Source organism: Pelophylax lessonae (assembly GCF_965119305.1).
Source record: "Pelophylax lessonae genome assembly, chromosome: 12".
NCBI lineage: Eukaryota > Metazoa > Chordata > Amphibia > Anura > Ranidae > Pelophylax > Pelophylax lessonae.
In genome coordinates, this window is record NC_138779.1 from 94,780,622 (window position 1) to 94,796,538 (window position 15,917).

Here is a 15,917-nt window from a genome sequence, read left to right on the forward strand (position 1 = left end):
CAGAGGCATGTATGAGAGGATATTAATACAATGCACACATACAGTATATCAAAGGTGACTCCAGTAACTGTAAAAAAAAATTGTTTAAATTTCCTGAAGACGATGCAAAGCCATGACAAGAGGTTAGAGAAAAAAAGGAGGTGTAACCCTAGATTGTAGAAAGGGTTCTTTACTGTTAGAGCAGTAAAATGTGGCATTTCCTCCCTTAAAAAGTAATGCTAGTGGTACTTTCAAATGTCTTCCTCAAGAAGCAGAATATACAGGGCTATGGAAATTGTTAAATAATGAAAATCACACACATACAACACACACACATAGGATGAACTATTGACCCATGTCTTTTTATTTATTTTTTTTAACCTTAGAAACAATGTAACTATGTAGTTTACACACGTGTACACACATTTTCTTTTTCTTTTTTTAGATTTAGAGTTAGATTTGTTTTTCTTAACAGCTACAAGATTATAAGACTGTATTTCTAAAAATGGTTTGACTAATTGCTGATAAGAGGAAGGAGGAGTTTAAGATCAGTTAAGCAATGCAGGAGTTTCAGATTTACTTTATGCTGTGTGTTCCTCCTTAGTTATCAAACACTGTAATGAGTGTAAGGAAAATGTGTGCTACCATGATCTTCTTGAGGACCATTATCGGTGAGTATATTTTTTAAATATATATATATATATAATTTGTTCTTTATATCCAGATTAGAAGTCTGTATTCTGCAAGTGTTTTCCACTTTGGTGTTTTAAAGCAAACACCTATATTATCAATAGAAGCTATTTGAAAGTAAAAAAAAACATTATTATTTTTTCCGTTATATTTTGTATTAGAGTCAAAATGACATTTTGACAATAAGAAACTGTACAGTAATAGGGGAATCGTGAAACATTTGCTATTAGATGACATAACAAAATAATAATATACATATACGGACACAATTGGAAAGGGGAAGTAAGCTAAAAGGAACAAAGAATAACTTAAAAAAACAAATCAAATAGAACAGGAGTCCTATAAAAAGTAGAAATTCCTATTCATTTCCCGGACTTAAGCATTTCTAAACCCAAAAGCAAAAATGTAATATATTGCAGCTCACCAACACTCAAATGTGTTGGTTGCATTAGTTTTGTTTTTTGTCAGACTTTTTTTTTTTTTCACATAGTGATCTATCCAGTAAAGCTGGCTACGCTGCACAATTTGGTTGAGGAATTGGATAAAATTCCCTCAAGGGGTGGATCTGCCAGCCCTGCACTGACAAAAGTCAATCACTTGATCAACTTTTGTTGAAAGAACCTCCTGGAAAATTTTAATCTCAACATCGGCTGCATCCACTCACATTCAGCCCCTGTTTGGGTATGTTGAAGGTGGTGGGACTGGCTGTCAACATATAATAGTGACAGAAGGATTCATTCATCCACACTATATAGCAGCCTTTCTGAACCTTTTCAACACAGAGGAACCCTTGAAATAAATTTCTGGTCTCGGGGGAACCCCTGCTTAAAATGTAAAATCTACAACTCATGACACATTAGTGTGACAGTCAGTGGGAAGAATGCTCCTTAAGTGGGGTACACACTAGTAGAAAATCTGCTGAAAATTCCAGTCCGAGGTAAAATTGTACGATTTTCGGGTAATGTATACACAACTTTCAGCAGCCGATGCCGACATTTTCAACGAAAAAAAACGGAGGGACAACATTTTTATAGTTCGTCCCCAGACGACCAATTTTAGTTTAATGTGTATGCAGTACGTCTGTGAAAAATCGGATACGAAAGACCATGCATGATCTGAAGTTGCTGACGACCCGGAAGTCTAGGAACAAATGTCCCATAAAAAAAAAAAAAACTCGGATGAGAATTTTCGCGAACATTATGCACTGTCAACTAAAAACGGTTATGACCGCTGAGCATAAGAGAGAAAAATCGGAGGATATTTCATCCGATTTTCGTCAAGTGTGTACGGGCCTTTACTCTTGTCATCATTGGGAAGAATTACCCCCTTACAGATAGCTAAAAGGAACAATGGTGTCTTTGGAAACTTATCTGAGAGGCAGAAATTGCCTATTGTTCAAGGAACCCCTAGCAACCTCAGGAGGAACCCTGCTATATAGTGTGGATGGAGGAATCTTTTCATTTTTTTCTTTTTTTTTTTTTTTAAAGAGTGCAAAAGTAGCAGTTAAAGGGTTGAGAAACTCGAAACGCTATTAGAATACCAAAGGTGTGACAGGGGTGTTTAAAATAATCAGCTTTTATTCATGTATGTAACACCTTTATCCAAAAAGGACACATACCTTAACTGTTGGGGCTCTTTCACACGGAGCGGACCGCATTGCGATCCGCTCCGGCACTTTTTTTTTTTTCACGGAGCGGATGACACTTGTGTCATCCGCTCTGTATGTCCGCATATCATCCCATCCGTTTGTGGATGATATACGGACATAATGTAAGTCTATGGGGATTGCGGATGTCAGTGGATGACACCGCTGACATCCGATTTTGCTTCCTTTCCGTTTTTTTAACGGAGGAAAAATAGGGTTCTGTTCCGTTCCAAAAAACGGAACAGAACTGAAAGGAATAAAATCGGATGTCAGCGGATGGTCATCCGCTGACATCCGCAATCCCATTGACTTACATTATGTCCGTAAATCATCCGCAAAAAAATAGGATGATTTGCGGACATACGGAGCGCCCGTGTGAAAGGGCCCTTGCTGTAACTGATTAAAAACTAGTTAAAAAGTGTTATATGGAGTTCTAGTTCCACTGACTGATAGTGACTCAAAAAAAATAAAAGCATAACCATATATCCTTGGAGGATGAAAAAATATGTTTTTTATTTTTTGTGAGGGATGCTTGTTATTATGGGGTTCCAACTTTTTTTTTCGGATCATCAGTTAGTAAGTAAAATAGTTAAACCGTGTACATAGTTATTGTGACTAGTCTGTGTTAGGCAGGCCATACAGGGTTCGAATCTCGGCTGATTCAGCAGGAACCGTATATGGGCATGCCCAATGTTCAAAGTTGATCGATCGATTAACTTGGGTACAACCAGCATGCCAGGTATTATCTATATCTTCAATAGCCGCTAGCATTAGTCACTGTCTTCTCCCTGTGGGGACGGCTCCTCCCGCCGGGAGAAGACAATGGCCTGGCAGTAATGATTCCAGCATCAACACTGTCTGTATTGATGGGGGAATCAACCAAATTTATTTCTTGCAACCCGCTGTTCCAGGAATAAAATTTGCTCCATGTATGGCTGGCCTTATGTAGATGTTCACAAGATATTCCTCTCCCCAGGCCACTATATGTCTACCTTTAAAACCACAATATAACACAACAATACTTCTTTTAAATCTTTGTTTATGCAAGACACTGTAACAAGAGGAATTCCATACTAACAAAAAACTGGTCTGTCCATTTCTAACAAATTGATGCAATTTAACCACTTAAGCCCCGGAGGATTTGGCTGCTAAAGGACCAGGGGTTTTTTTGCGATTTTTTACTGCGTGACTTTAACGGACAATTGCGCGGTCGTGCGACGCTGTACCTAAACGAATTTGACGTCCTTTTTTTCCCACAAACAGAGCTTTCTTTTGGTGGTATTTGATCACCTGTGCGATTTTTTGATCACGCGCTATAAACAAAAAAAGAGCGTAAATTTTGCAAAAATAACAATATTTTTCACATTTTTTTATATGAAATTCCCCAAAAAAAAAAGTAAAAATCAAAATTTTTTAACATTTTTCGGCCAATTTGTTTTATGCTACCTATGTTTGGTAAAAAAAAATCGCAAAAAGCGTATTTTGATTGGTTTGCGCAAAAGTTATCGCGTTTACTAACAAAGAGAAAGATTTTTGTCATTTTTGGTGTTTTTTTTTTTAACGCGTAATGGCGGCGATCTGCGATTTTTTTTTTTTTCGGTACTGCGACATTGCGGCGGACAGATCGGACCCTTGACTGACATTTTTGACACTTTTGGGGTTACCAGTGACATTACTGCAGTAATCAGTGCTATACATATGCACTGTTACTGCAAAAATGACACTGGCAGGGAAGGGGTTAACTTTATTGGACAGGGAGGGGTTAAGTGTGTCCTAGGGGCGTGCTTTCTACTGTGTAGGGACATTCCTATTGGTGTAAAAGCAAAGATCAACCGTTCTACATAGTAGAACGGTCAGATCTTTACTTTTACACAGGGAGAACTGACAGGCAGCTTGTTTACACAAGCTGCTCTGTCTTTCTCCCTTCACAGGAGCGATCGCAGTGTGACTGGCGGACATCGAGTCCGCCGGTCACACGCACTGACTTGCCTGTGAACGAGCCGCGGCGGGCGCGCGCCTCGGCGGGCGCGCGCCCGCCCGCGATAGGCTCGCAAGTCAGTGACAGGCGAGTGACATACCGATACGTCACTCTGCCTGGCCGGGGCTGACCGCCGCAGTATATAGTCGTGCGGCGGTCGGCAACCGGTTAAAATTTGCGTACGGCATCAACACATCAGGAGCTGTATATTACCACACAATGCTCCCTGCCTATCTCCTATATCTCATACCCATGTCTATTTTTACATTTCATACCTGAACACAGATGATGCCAATCATGTACATTTTCTTCCAATTTTATACCTGTACCAAATATCGGGCTATCTTGAGTAAGGAGCCAACATACCAGCAAAGCTCCCAACTGTCCGTAATTTGGAGGGACTGTCCCTCTTTTTGGACCAAATCCTTCTGTCGCTCATGCAGCTTCCATGTGTACATCTCTATATAAAAAGTACTATTTTACTACCATTAGTGTTATTCTGCATTCAACTTTTTATCTGACCTCTATATTACTACATTTGTTATTTTGAAAAGTCAATATAAAGAAAAAATAGAGGTCAAAAAAGCATTTGTGTGGTTTAGCCAATTATCTGCATATTAGATCTTTGTGGTTCTGGTAACCGGGGCAGTGGCAGGGACGTGTCCTTTGCCTACACACTGGTGGGGAATTACTAAAACTGGAGCTCGGAGAATCTGGTGCAGCTGTTAATAGTAACCAATCAGCTTCTAAATTCAGCTTGTTCAATGAAACTTTGACAATAAGCCTAGGTTCACACAGTCCGACTTTGGGGACGATTTGAGAGATACCTATGTGGGTTCATGCACAGATGTCTATTCAAATCGCCCCCGAAGTTGCCAAAAGTAGTGCAGGAACTTCTTTTGGGAATCGGTGTGGCGCCGCAGAGTCGGCGTTGCACCGATTCGGACAGTGCCATTGCCGGCAATAGGCTCAGATTTGGCAAGCTATTTGACATGTCAAATCGGCCGGATGTGAACAGGGGCCAACACTTAGTAGCTGATTGATTACTAGGCACAGTTGCACCAGATTCCCTGTGCTCTGGTTTTGGTAAATCTCCCCATTGTATAAAAAAGGTGTCCCTTTTTTTTTTTTTTTTTTTTTTATATTTTTATTAAAAAAGAAGGGTTGAACAGGGAAGTAAACATGACATGGTATTTAGTCATAGTAACCAGAGAATATAAATGCGAAATGTTACACTCAACAGAAAGGGTGTAATCAAAATAAAGGGAAACATAGCAATAAGGGTAAACATAGCAGTTGTAATTGCTTCTACAGGGGTGGGTTATCTCCCATGGAACGGGGAGAAAAAAACTACCTTTAGGTTCGGATGACTCTGCACTGGTTTATTAGACAACAAGCTAGCTAAGCTTAACATATGATAGGTCTATAAGTAATGTAATCCATTGCTTGAAGTGGAGAAGGTCGAGGAGAAAATAGTTCAACAGGATAACTTGGTTGAGTAAAGAGTGGGGACAAGGTGGGCTAGGTCTTGGGAAGTTGAACTTTCAATTTGCTCAATGAATGAGTGATAGAGTCCTGTAAATACCATTCAGTGTACTGGAAGGTGTCCATTTTTTATAATTTCAGAAAGTTGAGGGATACATACCAGGGTGTTAGATCTTTTCATCATAGGAAAAGTGTTACTCTTTTACTTTGCCAGTCCGGTAACCTTTAGATACTAAGTTCTCTTTGGCTGTAGCAGATTCATCTTTATGAATGTATTTATTGAACCCTTAATCTAATCTAATTTTATTCATAAGCATCTATCAAAAGTTGTCCACACCACCCACAAAGGGATTTAAAGCCCCCGTTCAAATCTGTGCATCCATCTGTGTTGTCCATCATACAACATTTCACAAGAGGATCCCATCTTTTCCTATGGTACTCTTCACATCTATGCAATTTTTCACGTGTCCCTTTTTGAAAATGCTGCATGTCTTTTCTTAGTGTGGCTTGGTGTGAGTCAAGCCACATAGACCTTAATTAAATTGCATAAAAAAACACATATATGCTGCACCAGCACAAAGTAGGTGGCGTGTTTGCTCTGTACGAGCAAATACATCCATGTGCATGAGCCCCCTTAACTAAAACACCATTTAAAAGCCCAAATGTTAGAATAAACTGCTGAAACTATGTTAGGATAAATATTGCTGCTAAAAAAAAAAAAAAAAATAGACATTACTTTTTCCTTTTAATAGTCATCATTATTTTTTGATTTCCAAAATGTCATTCCTTGCATGCCAATGTTCCATTTATGGTACATGATTTGCATAATAATTTTTTAAAAGTAGATTTAAATCCCAACTGAATTACACAAGCAGATATATTTCTGCTCAAGGAGAACAAAATCACTCTGAAAATAAAAGCAAACCATGTTGGGGTGACCCCTTCTGCTTTTTAAATAAACAAAAAACAGTGTTACAGCCCAGAGTACAGTAATTGATTTTCTTTTTTGACTGAATGACGTGTAATTCTCTAAAGCAATGTTTTAAAAATAAAATACTTTTTTTCACTTTTTTTTTTTTTCATCCTTTGCTGCATCTCAGTAATTTTAATCTGCTGTAGCTTCTTTGCAGGCACTCCTTGTCTACATGCCAGTGTCGGGACAAGGTCATGCAGTGCCTAAGGGGAAGACGCTAAACTGCGCCCCATCCTTCTCTGGGAAGGGTGAAGGTGTAGGGTGTGGGGTGCAGCATGCCCCACCAAATTATGTAACAAAAAATGTAATATTCTATATATGGAAAGAAATGCCCTGGTTTCAGAATGAGGAAAAAATGGTGGTGTCACTGCAAGGTAGAAATGTCTCTGCATCTTTGGTGATACTAAAAGGAAAATATGCCCCTGTGTCTATGATATCACACATACAAAAAAATGTCTCTGCCTCTGTGGTGTCATTGGAAGAAAAAAATTATACTATAAATACCTACTTATAACCATGAAATTCATCAATATACAACCAATAAATAAATCCTATTTGATCTGTGTAATTCATTAAAAACTATTAAGTAAATAAATATTTCTATTCATTGAATATTATTAGAACTAAAAATAAAATCGTATGTGCAGCAGTCAATAAATAAATAAAATTCTTAATTTTATGTAAAACATTTTGTATAAAAAATGTCCTCAGTGTAAAATACAGTAAATACATTTTTTTTTATATTCATTAAATTTTAGTAGAACTAAAAATAAAATCTTATGTGTAGCAATCATAAATTGAATAAATCCTTAATTTCATGTAAAAAAATTTTGTATAAAAAATGTCCTCAGTGTCCAATATATGCAATTCATAAATAAATAGGTAAGAATAAAAATGAATTCTTCAATTCATATAAAAACAGAAACAAATCACAAAATGTTAAATTCATCAAACTGTTAAATAAATAAATATTTCTATTCATCACATTTTATTAGAACTAAAAATAAAATTTTATGATCAGCAATAATGTCACTCCTGTTGACTTGACATTGCACTGTTGACATTGTTGACGACATTGCGCTGAAACGCATACTTTAGCTTGCAGCTATGGTTCACGGCTGGAGTTGGCAGTGCAAACAAACAAATGTGCTGTCATCCTTAGTGTCGCACATGACACTAGACAAAGTAAATTTGATACCATTGCAAGCTAATAAATGTTTAAGGATTTTATGCTTTGTGGTGCGTTCCTTTCTTACATGGTGATGGAGAGTTCTGATTCAGCTCTGGTGTAACCACTGGAAAGGTTCCATTACCCATTGATTGATATTAGTATGGATTGCTGGAGGAATGGCTGAATAAATTAACATGGTATGATGAGAGTGACCCATTTTTTGCTAAAATTTGTGGTTGAGTACCCAAAATCTTATGGTGGAGGACACCTGATGTGGATTTGACCTTCAGAAGAAAAGTCTGAGAAAAAATTATTCTACACTTAATGATGGAGAGTAATTTGGAGATAAAAGACTTTTAACTGGCTATTACTTTCACGGACACTGGGGACATTTTGAGATTAGTTTCTGTATTTATATGAATTGAAGAATTAATTTTTATTTTTACTTATTTATGTATGAATTGCATATATTGGACACTGAAATTTTTTATATGAAAATTTTCACAGGAAATTAAGGATTTATTTAATTATTGATTGTTGCACATAAGATTTTATTTTTAGTTCTAATAATATTTGATAAATAGAGATATTTATTTACTTAGTTTTTTTATGTAATTTTTATTGTTTTCCAAGAAATTACAAAATAATATAATCAAACAAAAAAATTACACAGATTAAATAAGATTCATTTATTGGTTGTATATTGATGAATTTTAGAGTTCTAAGTAGGTATTTATTGTATATATGTATTTAATTTTGATACGGATACGCTTTTTACAAACGATCTATTAGCAGGGTCATAATCCTCTTGCTATAATTTATACCTTAGTGTCTTTTTTAGGCCCCATTCACACCTCAGCGTTTTGCAGCTTGAAGTTTGAAGCTCCAAAACGCTGGAGGAGAAAAAAATAAATTATTCTCTATGGACATGGTTCACATCTTCACTCCAAGTCACATGAAGCCAAATGCCTGAAGCTCAAAAAAGTTCTGGAGCTTTTTTTGAAGTTCAAATCGGATAGATTTGAGCATTGTTTGGCACTTTTTTATTCCTGTAGAAACAAATGGAAACACGACAGTTGCGCATTTTTGTGCGGATTTGTGAATATTGTTATTCGTATTTGCGCGATTTTCTGTTTAAATAAAAAATGTTTAAAAATAAAATAGTAATAATATATGAATAAATAAATGTAAAACAAACACACAAATAACAAAAATGATCATAAATATATAATAAGTAAATGCATAATAAATGCATATAATATAATATTACATAAATAAATATTAAACCCCCAACCTTCAAATAATAATAATACATATTATTATTTATTTATTTATTATTATTATTTTTTTAAGGGCTAGGGATTAATGTGAGGGGATAATTATTTATTTATTATTACGTAGTATTCATTTACTAAATTTTTTTTTTATTTATGATTATTTTTATTTATTTGTGTATTTATTTTACATGTATTTATTCATTTCTTCTTAGCCCTCGTTCACACTGGGGCGACCTGTCAGGCGACCTGGTCGCCTGACAGGTCGCCGTAGGTCACCTGCCATACAGAAGCTGTGGACCCGTTCTAATCGGAGCAACACAAGTCGCTCCGACTTAGAAAAAGGGTCCGGAGCTTCTTTGGGGCGACCCGGAGCGACCTGCATAGACTTCAATGTTATGAAGTCCGTGCCGGCCGCTCCGAGGTCGCGGTGCGAGCAGCGCGCCGCGACCTGTGTGGTCGCCCGGGGAAGTCGGATCGCCCCAGTGTGAACGGGGCCTTATGATTATTATTATTATTATGATTATGAGTAGTAGAAGTATTAACACCCTAAAAATAAAAAAATAAAAAAATAAATCCTAATCTTAATTTCAACCTAACCTTAACTCTAACCCTAACTAAAAAAAATAATAATAAATTAATAATAAAAAAAGAAATAAAAGCTAATGGAAAACCTAATAAAGCTGAAATGCCTAGCATAGTTTTCTCAATTGGCTAATAAAAAAACGCCAAAGCTCAAACATGCTGAATAAAAACCTGCAAGTCGCCCAAAACTGTGCATAAAAATGCACGAAAAAACACCTTAAAAACGCTCAAAGACACTATGCTCAGGGGTGAATGCAGCCTTAATGACTGCAGCTTTAGTAAACCCATAGGTATACTCGTGGCGCAGACTACTTTAACCACTTGCCAACCAGCCACCGCAGATATACAGTGACAGGTCGGCAGGTTCCCACGAATTTCTGTACCTGTGCGGTGCTCCGGGGGAGCTGATCTGTGGGGCCAGCGGCTGTGATTTCCGCTGTGCACCCGCGATCACTCCCCATGGAGAGAGAATGGCGGTCTGCTGTTGTAAACACAGCAGACCGTTGTTCTCTAAGCAATCATCACGGGGCTCCTGTGCTCCTCCCATTTAGGAACACAGGTCCCTGTGTTGATTCCATAAGCCCATCCTCCCCACAGTTAGAAAACATCCCCTAGGCATAAATTTAACACTTTGATCGCCCCTGGGTTAACCCCTTCCCTGCCAGTGTCATTAGTACAGTAACAGTGCATATTTTTAGCACTGATTACTGTAGTAATGTCACTGGTCCCCCCAAAAGTGTCAAAAATGTCAGTTAGGGGGCCGACCTACAAGCCACAATGTCGAAGTCCTCGCTGATCCCCGCCATTACTAGTAAAAAAAAAAAAAATGACATAAATCTTTCCCCTAGTTTGTAGACACGATAACTTTTGCATTTGATAAATAACTGCACAGCTAACACCATTTATCCTCCAGGGTTACTGCTTTTGAAAAATTATGCTTTTTTTGGGGAGGGGGGTTTACGGTAATTTCTAGCAAAAAATGTAGATCTTTAGATGTGTGCAAAGAATTTTAAAATTTCTTTGGTAGGGAAGTGGTTTAAACAGTCTTGCTGCTTGCTAATTTTACACTGCTGTGTTATCTCTGGTGACCTCATTTCTGATGAGAGTTTCTTATAAATTGTCCAGAGACAGGATGGTTTTGCATCAGCAACAGCAGGGTAATCCTCAGCAAGCTACTGGATAATTTATATCTGCCGATCAAAATAAGACTATTACTATTTATTGAAAAAGCATATATCACTGCTAATACTACCTGAGTTTTTTTTTTCAAACTGCAACAAATCATTTTGGGTGCTGCTGTGTGTAAGTATTAAGGTAATAGTAAAAGAAAAACAATTCCACGGTCAGATATGTGCTGCCATTGTACACTGTTGTTGAGGCTGTCTGTAAAAATTGTACTATTCTGTATCAAAACATACAGCTTCAAGGCATCCCCCGAGCATTGTACTTCACCACTTGCTGCCCGCCCAACTTCAAAAGACAGCAGAGCAGCGTGGCTCTCGTTCTGGGACGACATCATGTGATGGCGTCCCAAAACGGCCACTCTCGCGTGCCCACAGAGGCGCGCAGCACGGCGATCGTGGCCTTGCCATGTAACTAGGACATGGCACATACCCTAATCTTGGTAAAGAGCAAATGACACGGCTCTTTACCCATGTGACTGGCTGTGTCCAATCACAGCCGATCACATGTAAATGCGGAAGTGCCTTGTCTCGCACTGTCAGAGTGTGTGGCGAAGAGAGCCAATCAGTGGATCCTCCTCGAAGGGGTGAACAGGACAGGTAATCAGGGCACTGATCATCAGTGCCATGATTACAGTAAAACCCCAGCAGTGCCCATCAGTGACCCCAATCAGTGCAAATCAGTGACCCCAATCAGTGTCCATCAGTGACCCCAATCGGTGCCCATCAATGACTCTGATCAGTGCCTGCTCAACTGTGCTGTCCACCAGTGCCGCCCAACAGTGCCGCCTATCAGTGCCCACCAGTGCCACCTATCAGTGCCCACCAGTGCCGCCTATCAGTGCCCACCAGTGCCGCCTATCAGTGCCCACCAGTGCCGCCTATCAGTGCCCATTAGTGCCACATATCAGTGCCACCTATCAGAGCCCATCAGTGTGGCATATTAGAGCCTCCTCATCAGGGCCACCAAATCAGTGCCCTTCAGTGCCACCTCATCAGTTCCCATAAATGCCACCTAATCATTTCCCATCAGTGCAGCCTATGAGTTCCGCCTTATCAGAGCACATCAGTGAAGGAGAAAAAATTACTTATTTGCAGAATTTACTAAAACTGAGAAAAACTTTTTTTTTTCTTCAACAGTTTGTCTTTTTTCTTTTTTTTTTTAGTAAAAAATTAAAAACCCAGCAGTGATTTTTTACCACCAAAAGAAATCTCTATTTGTGTGAAATAAATTATAAAAATGTCATTTGGGTACAGCATTGAATGATCTCGCAATTGTCATTCAAATTGTGACAGTGCTGAAAGCTGAAAATTGGCCTGGGCAGGAAGGGGGTGAATATGCCCAGTAGGCAAGTGGTTAAACAATTTGTGTATTTAAATATTTTTTTTTTAAATTATTACATGCCCCCTAAGGCAGTGCCATGATTCTCTTTTTTCAATAGTTCATCTATTAAAATGGTCAGAATTTATTAAAGTGGAAGCAAACTTCCATCTTTTTGCCTTTACCTTTACCTATAGGTTGTGTAAATATCTCCTAAAGGTGCACAGTTTAGGAGATAAGTATAAAAGGGGTGAATCGGCGCTAATCCCTTGAAAATAATAGAATAAAACCAAAAACTATAAATAAAAATTAATAAAATATTGATGATCAACTTCAATCAAATAGTGGAAAGCTGTTTAAAGAAGTGTGGGAAATGTTGTGTGATGATAGTGAATAAAACCGTGAAAATAAAGTGCTAGTGCCCATAAATACACAAATGATATGTGGCCACACAATATATAAAATCCTTAAAATTATAAAACAATGCGATCAAGTGCCCAAAGTGTTAAATAATCTTGTGGATAAAATGGACAAATAAAGTGAAACTTTATGCTTCAGAAATGTCCCAGTGCAACAAATAATATAACATGGCTTGAAAGTGATATCTTGAAATATAAAATTGGTGATTTTTCTTTTGTGCGATCCAAAATAGTGTCATGCAGAGTGAGCAAGGTATCCAAAAATCAGGTGCAATGGCCGCTTACCTCACATTACACCAATAAAGGCGTTATCTGTAGGGTTGAGCGAACACTGACTGTAATATTCGTGTTCGTACCGAATAATTGGATTTTTGTTACCCGAACACGGACCCGAAAACTTTACTGTATATTCGGGTAAAAATCCGTGTTCGGTCGTTTTATTTCCGGGTTTTGCATGCTTTGGCGCGCTTTTCATGGCGGGCTTTCAACAGCCAATCAACAAGCGTTTAACTGGTGTGCCTAAGCCATCCCAGCCATGCCTACAAATGTATCAGTAGCTGTGATTGGCCGTCTGAAGCATGTGACCAAGTCTTTATAAGTTTCGAGACAGCGCCGCTGCGGCGTCATTCTGCTGTTTAGTTCAGGGAGAGAGCACACATCAACGTGCTGGCTGCTGATTAGGGACAGACAGGAAAAAAAAAAACATTTGTGTCCGGATAGAATTGAGGGACAGGTCGGAGTGTGTTAGGCAGGGCGAGTTGTAGGCATTTTAGGGAGAGAGTCTGCTGATTTTTAGGGTCAGTGTGTTCTACAAACTACAATCGATATTGCTGTGTGGGGTGGGGTTTGCAGTGACCGATCTACGATCTTAGCAATCCTTTTAGGGACAGAGTCTGCTGATTTTTAGGGTCAGACAGTGCGTTCTACAAACTACAATCGATATTGCTGTGTGGGGTGGGGTTTGCAGTGACCGATCTATGATCTTAGCAATCCTTTTAGGGACAGAGTCTGCTGATTTTTAGGGTCAGACAGTGTGTTCTACAAACTACAATCGATATTGCTGTGTGGGGTGGGGTTTGCAGTGACCGATCTACGATCTTATCAATCCTTTTAGGGAGAGAGTCTGCTGATTTTTAGGGTCAGTGTGTTCTACAAACTACAATCGATATTGCTGTGTGGGGTGGGGTTTGCAGTGACCGATCTACGATCTTATCAATCCTTTTAGGGAGAGAGTCTGCTGATTTTTAGGGTCAGTGTGTTCTACAAACTACAATCGATATTGCTGTGTGGGGTGGGATAGGAGATAGGCAGGTGTCAGTGGTCCACATCCATTTTGCTGTGTGTGGGCTGCAGTGAACACAATCTTTTTGGGCTGCAGTAAACACAATCTTTTTGGGGTGCAGTGAACACAATCTTTTTGGGGTACAGTGAACACAATCTTTTTGGGGTGCTGGCTGCTGATTAGGGACAGACAGGAAAAAAAAACATTTGTGTCCGGATAGAATTGAGGGACAGGTCGGAGTGTGTTAGTCAGGGCAAGTTGTAGGCATTTTAGGGAGAGAGTCTGCTGATTTTTAGGGTCAGTGTGTTCTACAAACTACAATCGATATTGCTGTGTGGGGTGGGGTTTGCAGTGACCGATCTACGATCTTATCAATCCTTTTAGGGACAGAGTCTGCTGATTTTTAGGGTCAGACAGTGCGTTCTACAAACTACAATCGATATTGCTGTGTGGGGGGGGGGGGGGGGTTGCAGTCACCCGATCTACGATCTTATCAATCCTTTTAGGGACAGAGTCTGCTGATTTTTAGGGTCAGACAGTGTGTTCTACAAACTACAATCGATATTGCTGTGTGGGGTGGGGTTTGCAGTGACCGATCTACGATCTTAGCAATCCTTTTAGGGACAGAGTCTGCTGATTTTTAGGGTCAGACAGTGTGTTCTACAAACTACAATCGATATTGCTGTGTGGGGTGGGGTTTGCAGTGACCGATCTACGATCTTATCAATCCTTTTAGGGACAGAGTCTGCTGATTTTTAGGGTCAGTGTGTTCTACAAACTACAATCGATATTGCTGTGTGGGGTGGGGTTTGCAGTGACCGATCTACGATCTTATCAATCCTTTTAGGGACAGAGTCTGCTGATTTTTAGGGTCAGACAGTGCGTTCTACAAACTACAATCGATATTGCTGTGTGGGGGGGGGGGGGGGTTTGCAGTCACCCGATCTACGATCTTATCAATCCTTTTAGGGACAGAGTCTGCTGATTTTTAGGGTCAGACAGTGTGTTCTACAAACTACAATCGATATTGCTGTGTGGGGTGGGATAGGAGATAGGCAGGTGTCAGTGGTCCACATCCATTTTGCTGTGTGTGGGCTGCAGTGAACACAATCTTTTTGGGGTGCAGTGAATACAATCTTTTTGGGGTACAGTGAACACAATCTTTTTGGGATGCAGTGAACACAATCTTTTTTGCCCACTGAGGAGGAGGGAGAAAAGTATTTTTCTATCAGGCACTGTGTGCAGCATTTTTCCTTCAGCTGTGCTGTGCTGAGTGACTGATCATACACTGCTGTGTTCAGTTCACATGTGCTAATATTGAGTGGTTTCAGAAATCATACACTTTTTTTCTATTCCACTATTCAATATACAGCCTTGGGTTAAAAAAAAAAAATAAATTGTGGCCTGCAGCAGAGCTGAATAATATCTGGGGTTTTTGGGGTTCATCTCATACTTCTGAAGATTTGAGGGTGCTGCCTGTTCCATACTCCTCCTACTCCTCATTCAGCCTTTTAGGGGTACAAACAATAGTAATTGGGGCCTAGTGTGGTTTTGTACGTGTGAGATACATACACTTTTTTTGATCATATTTCCTATTCCGCTATTCAATAAAAATCTTTGGGGATCAATTAAATTGCGGGATAGTCTGTGTTGGTACGTGTGAGATCCACTTTTCCAAGTTTTTGGGGTTCATCTCATACTTCTGAAGATTTGAGGGTGCTGCCTGTTCCCTACTCCTCCTACTCCTCATTCAGCCTTTTAGGGGTACAAACAATAGTAATTGGGGCCTAGTGTGGTTTTGTACGTGTGAGATACATACACTTTTTTTGATCATATTTCCTATTCCGCTATTCAATAAAAACCTTTGGGGATCAATTAAATTGCGGGATAGTCTGTATTGGTACGTGTGAGATCCACCTTTCCAAGTTTTTGGG

At 39.1% G+C, this 15,917-nt stretch overlaps 1 protein-coding gene across 1 annotated transcript in view; it reads left to right on the forward strand.

The window, feature by feature from the left end:
• Nucleotides 1–598: 598 nt before the first annotated feature.
• The window catches only part of LOC309568635 (immunoglobulin superfamily member 1-like), a gene marked incomplete at both ends in the record, with an annotated part of 129,625 nt that continues 114,306 nt past the window's right edge, over nucleotides 599–15,917 (forward strand). Inside the window, one exon of the mRNA XM_082274356.1 lies at nucleotides 599–650. Coding sequence (XP_082130482.1) covers nucleotides 599–650 — 52 coding nt within the window. The remainder of the gene's footprint in view (nucleotides 651–15,917) is intronic.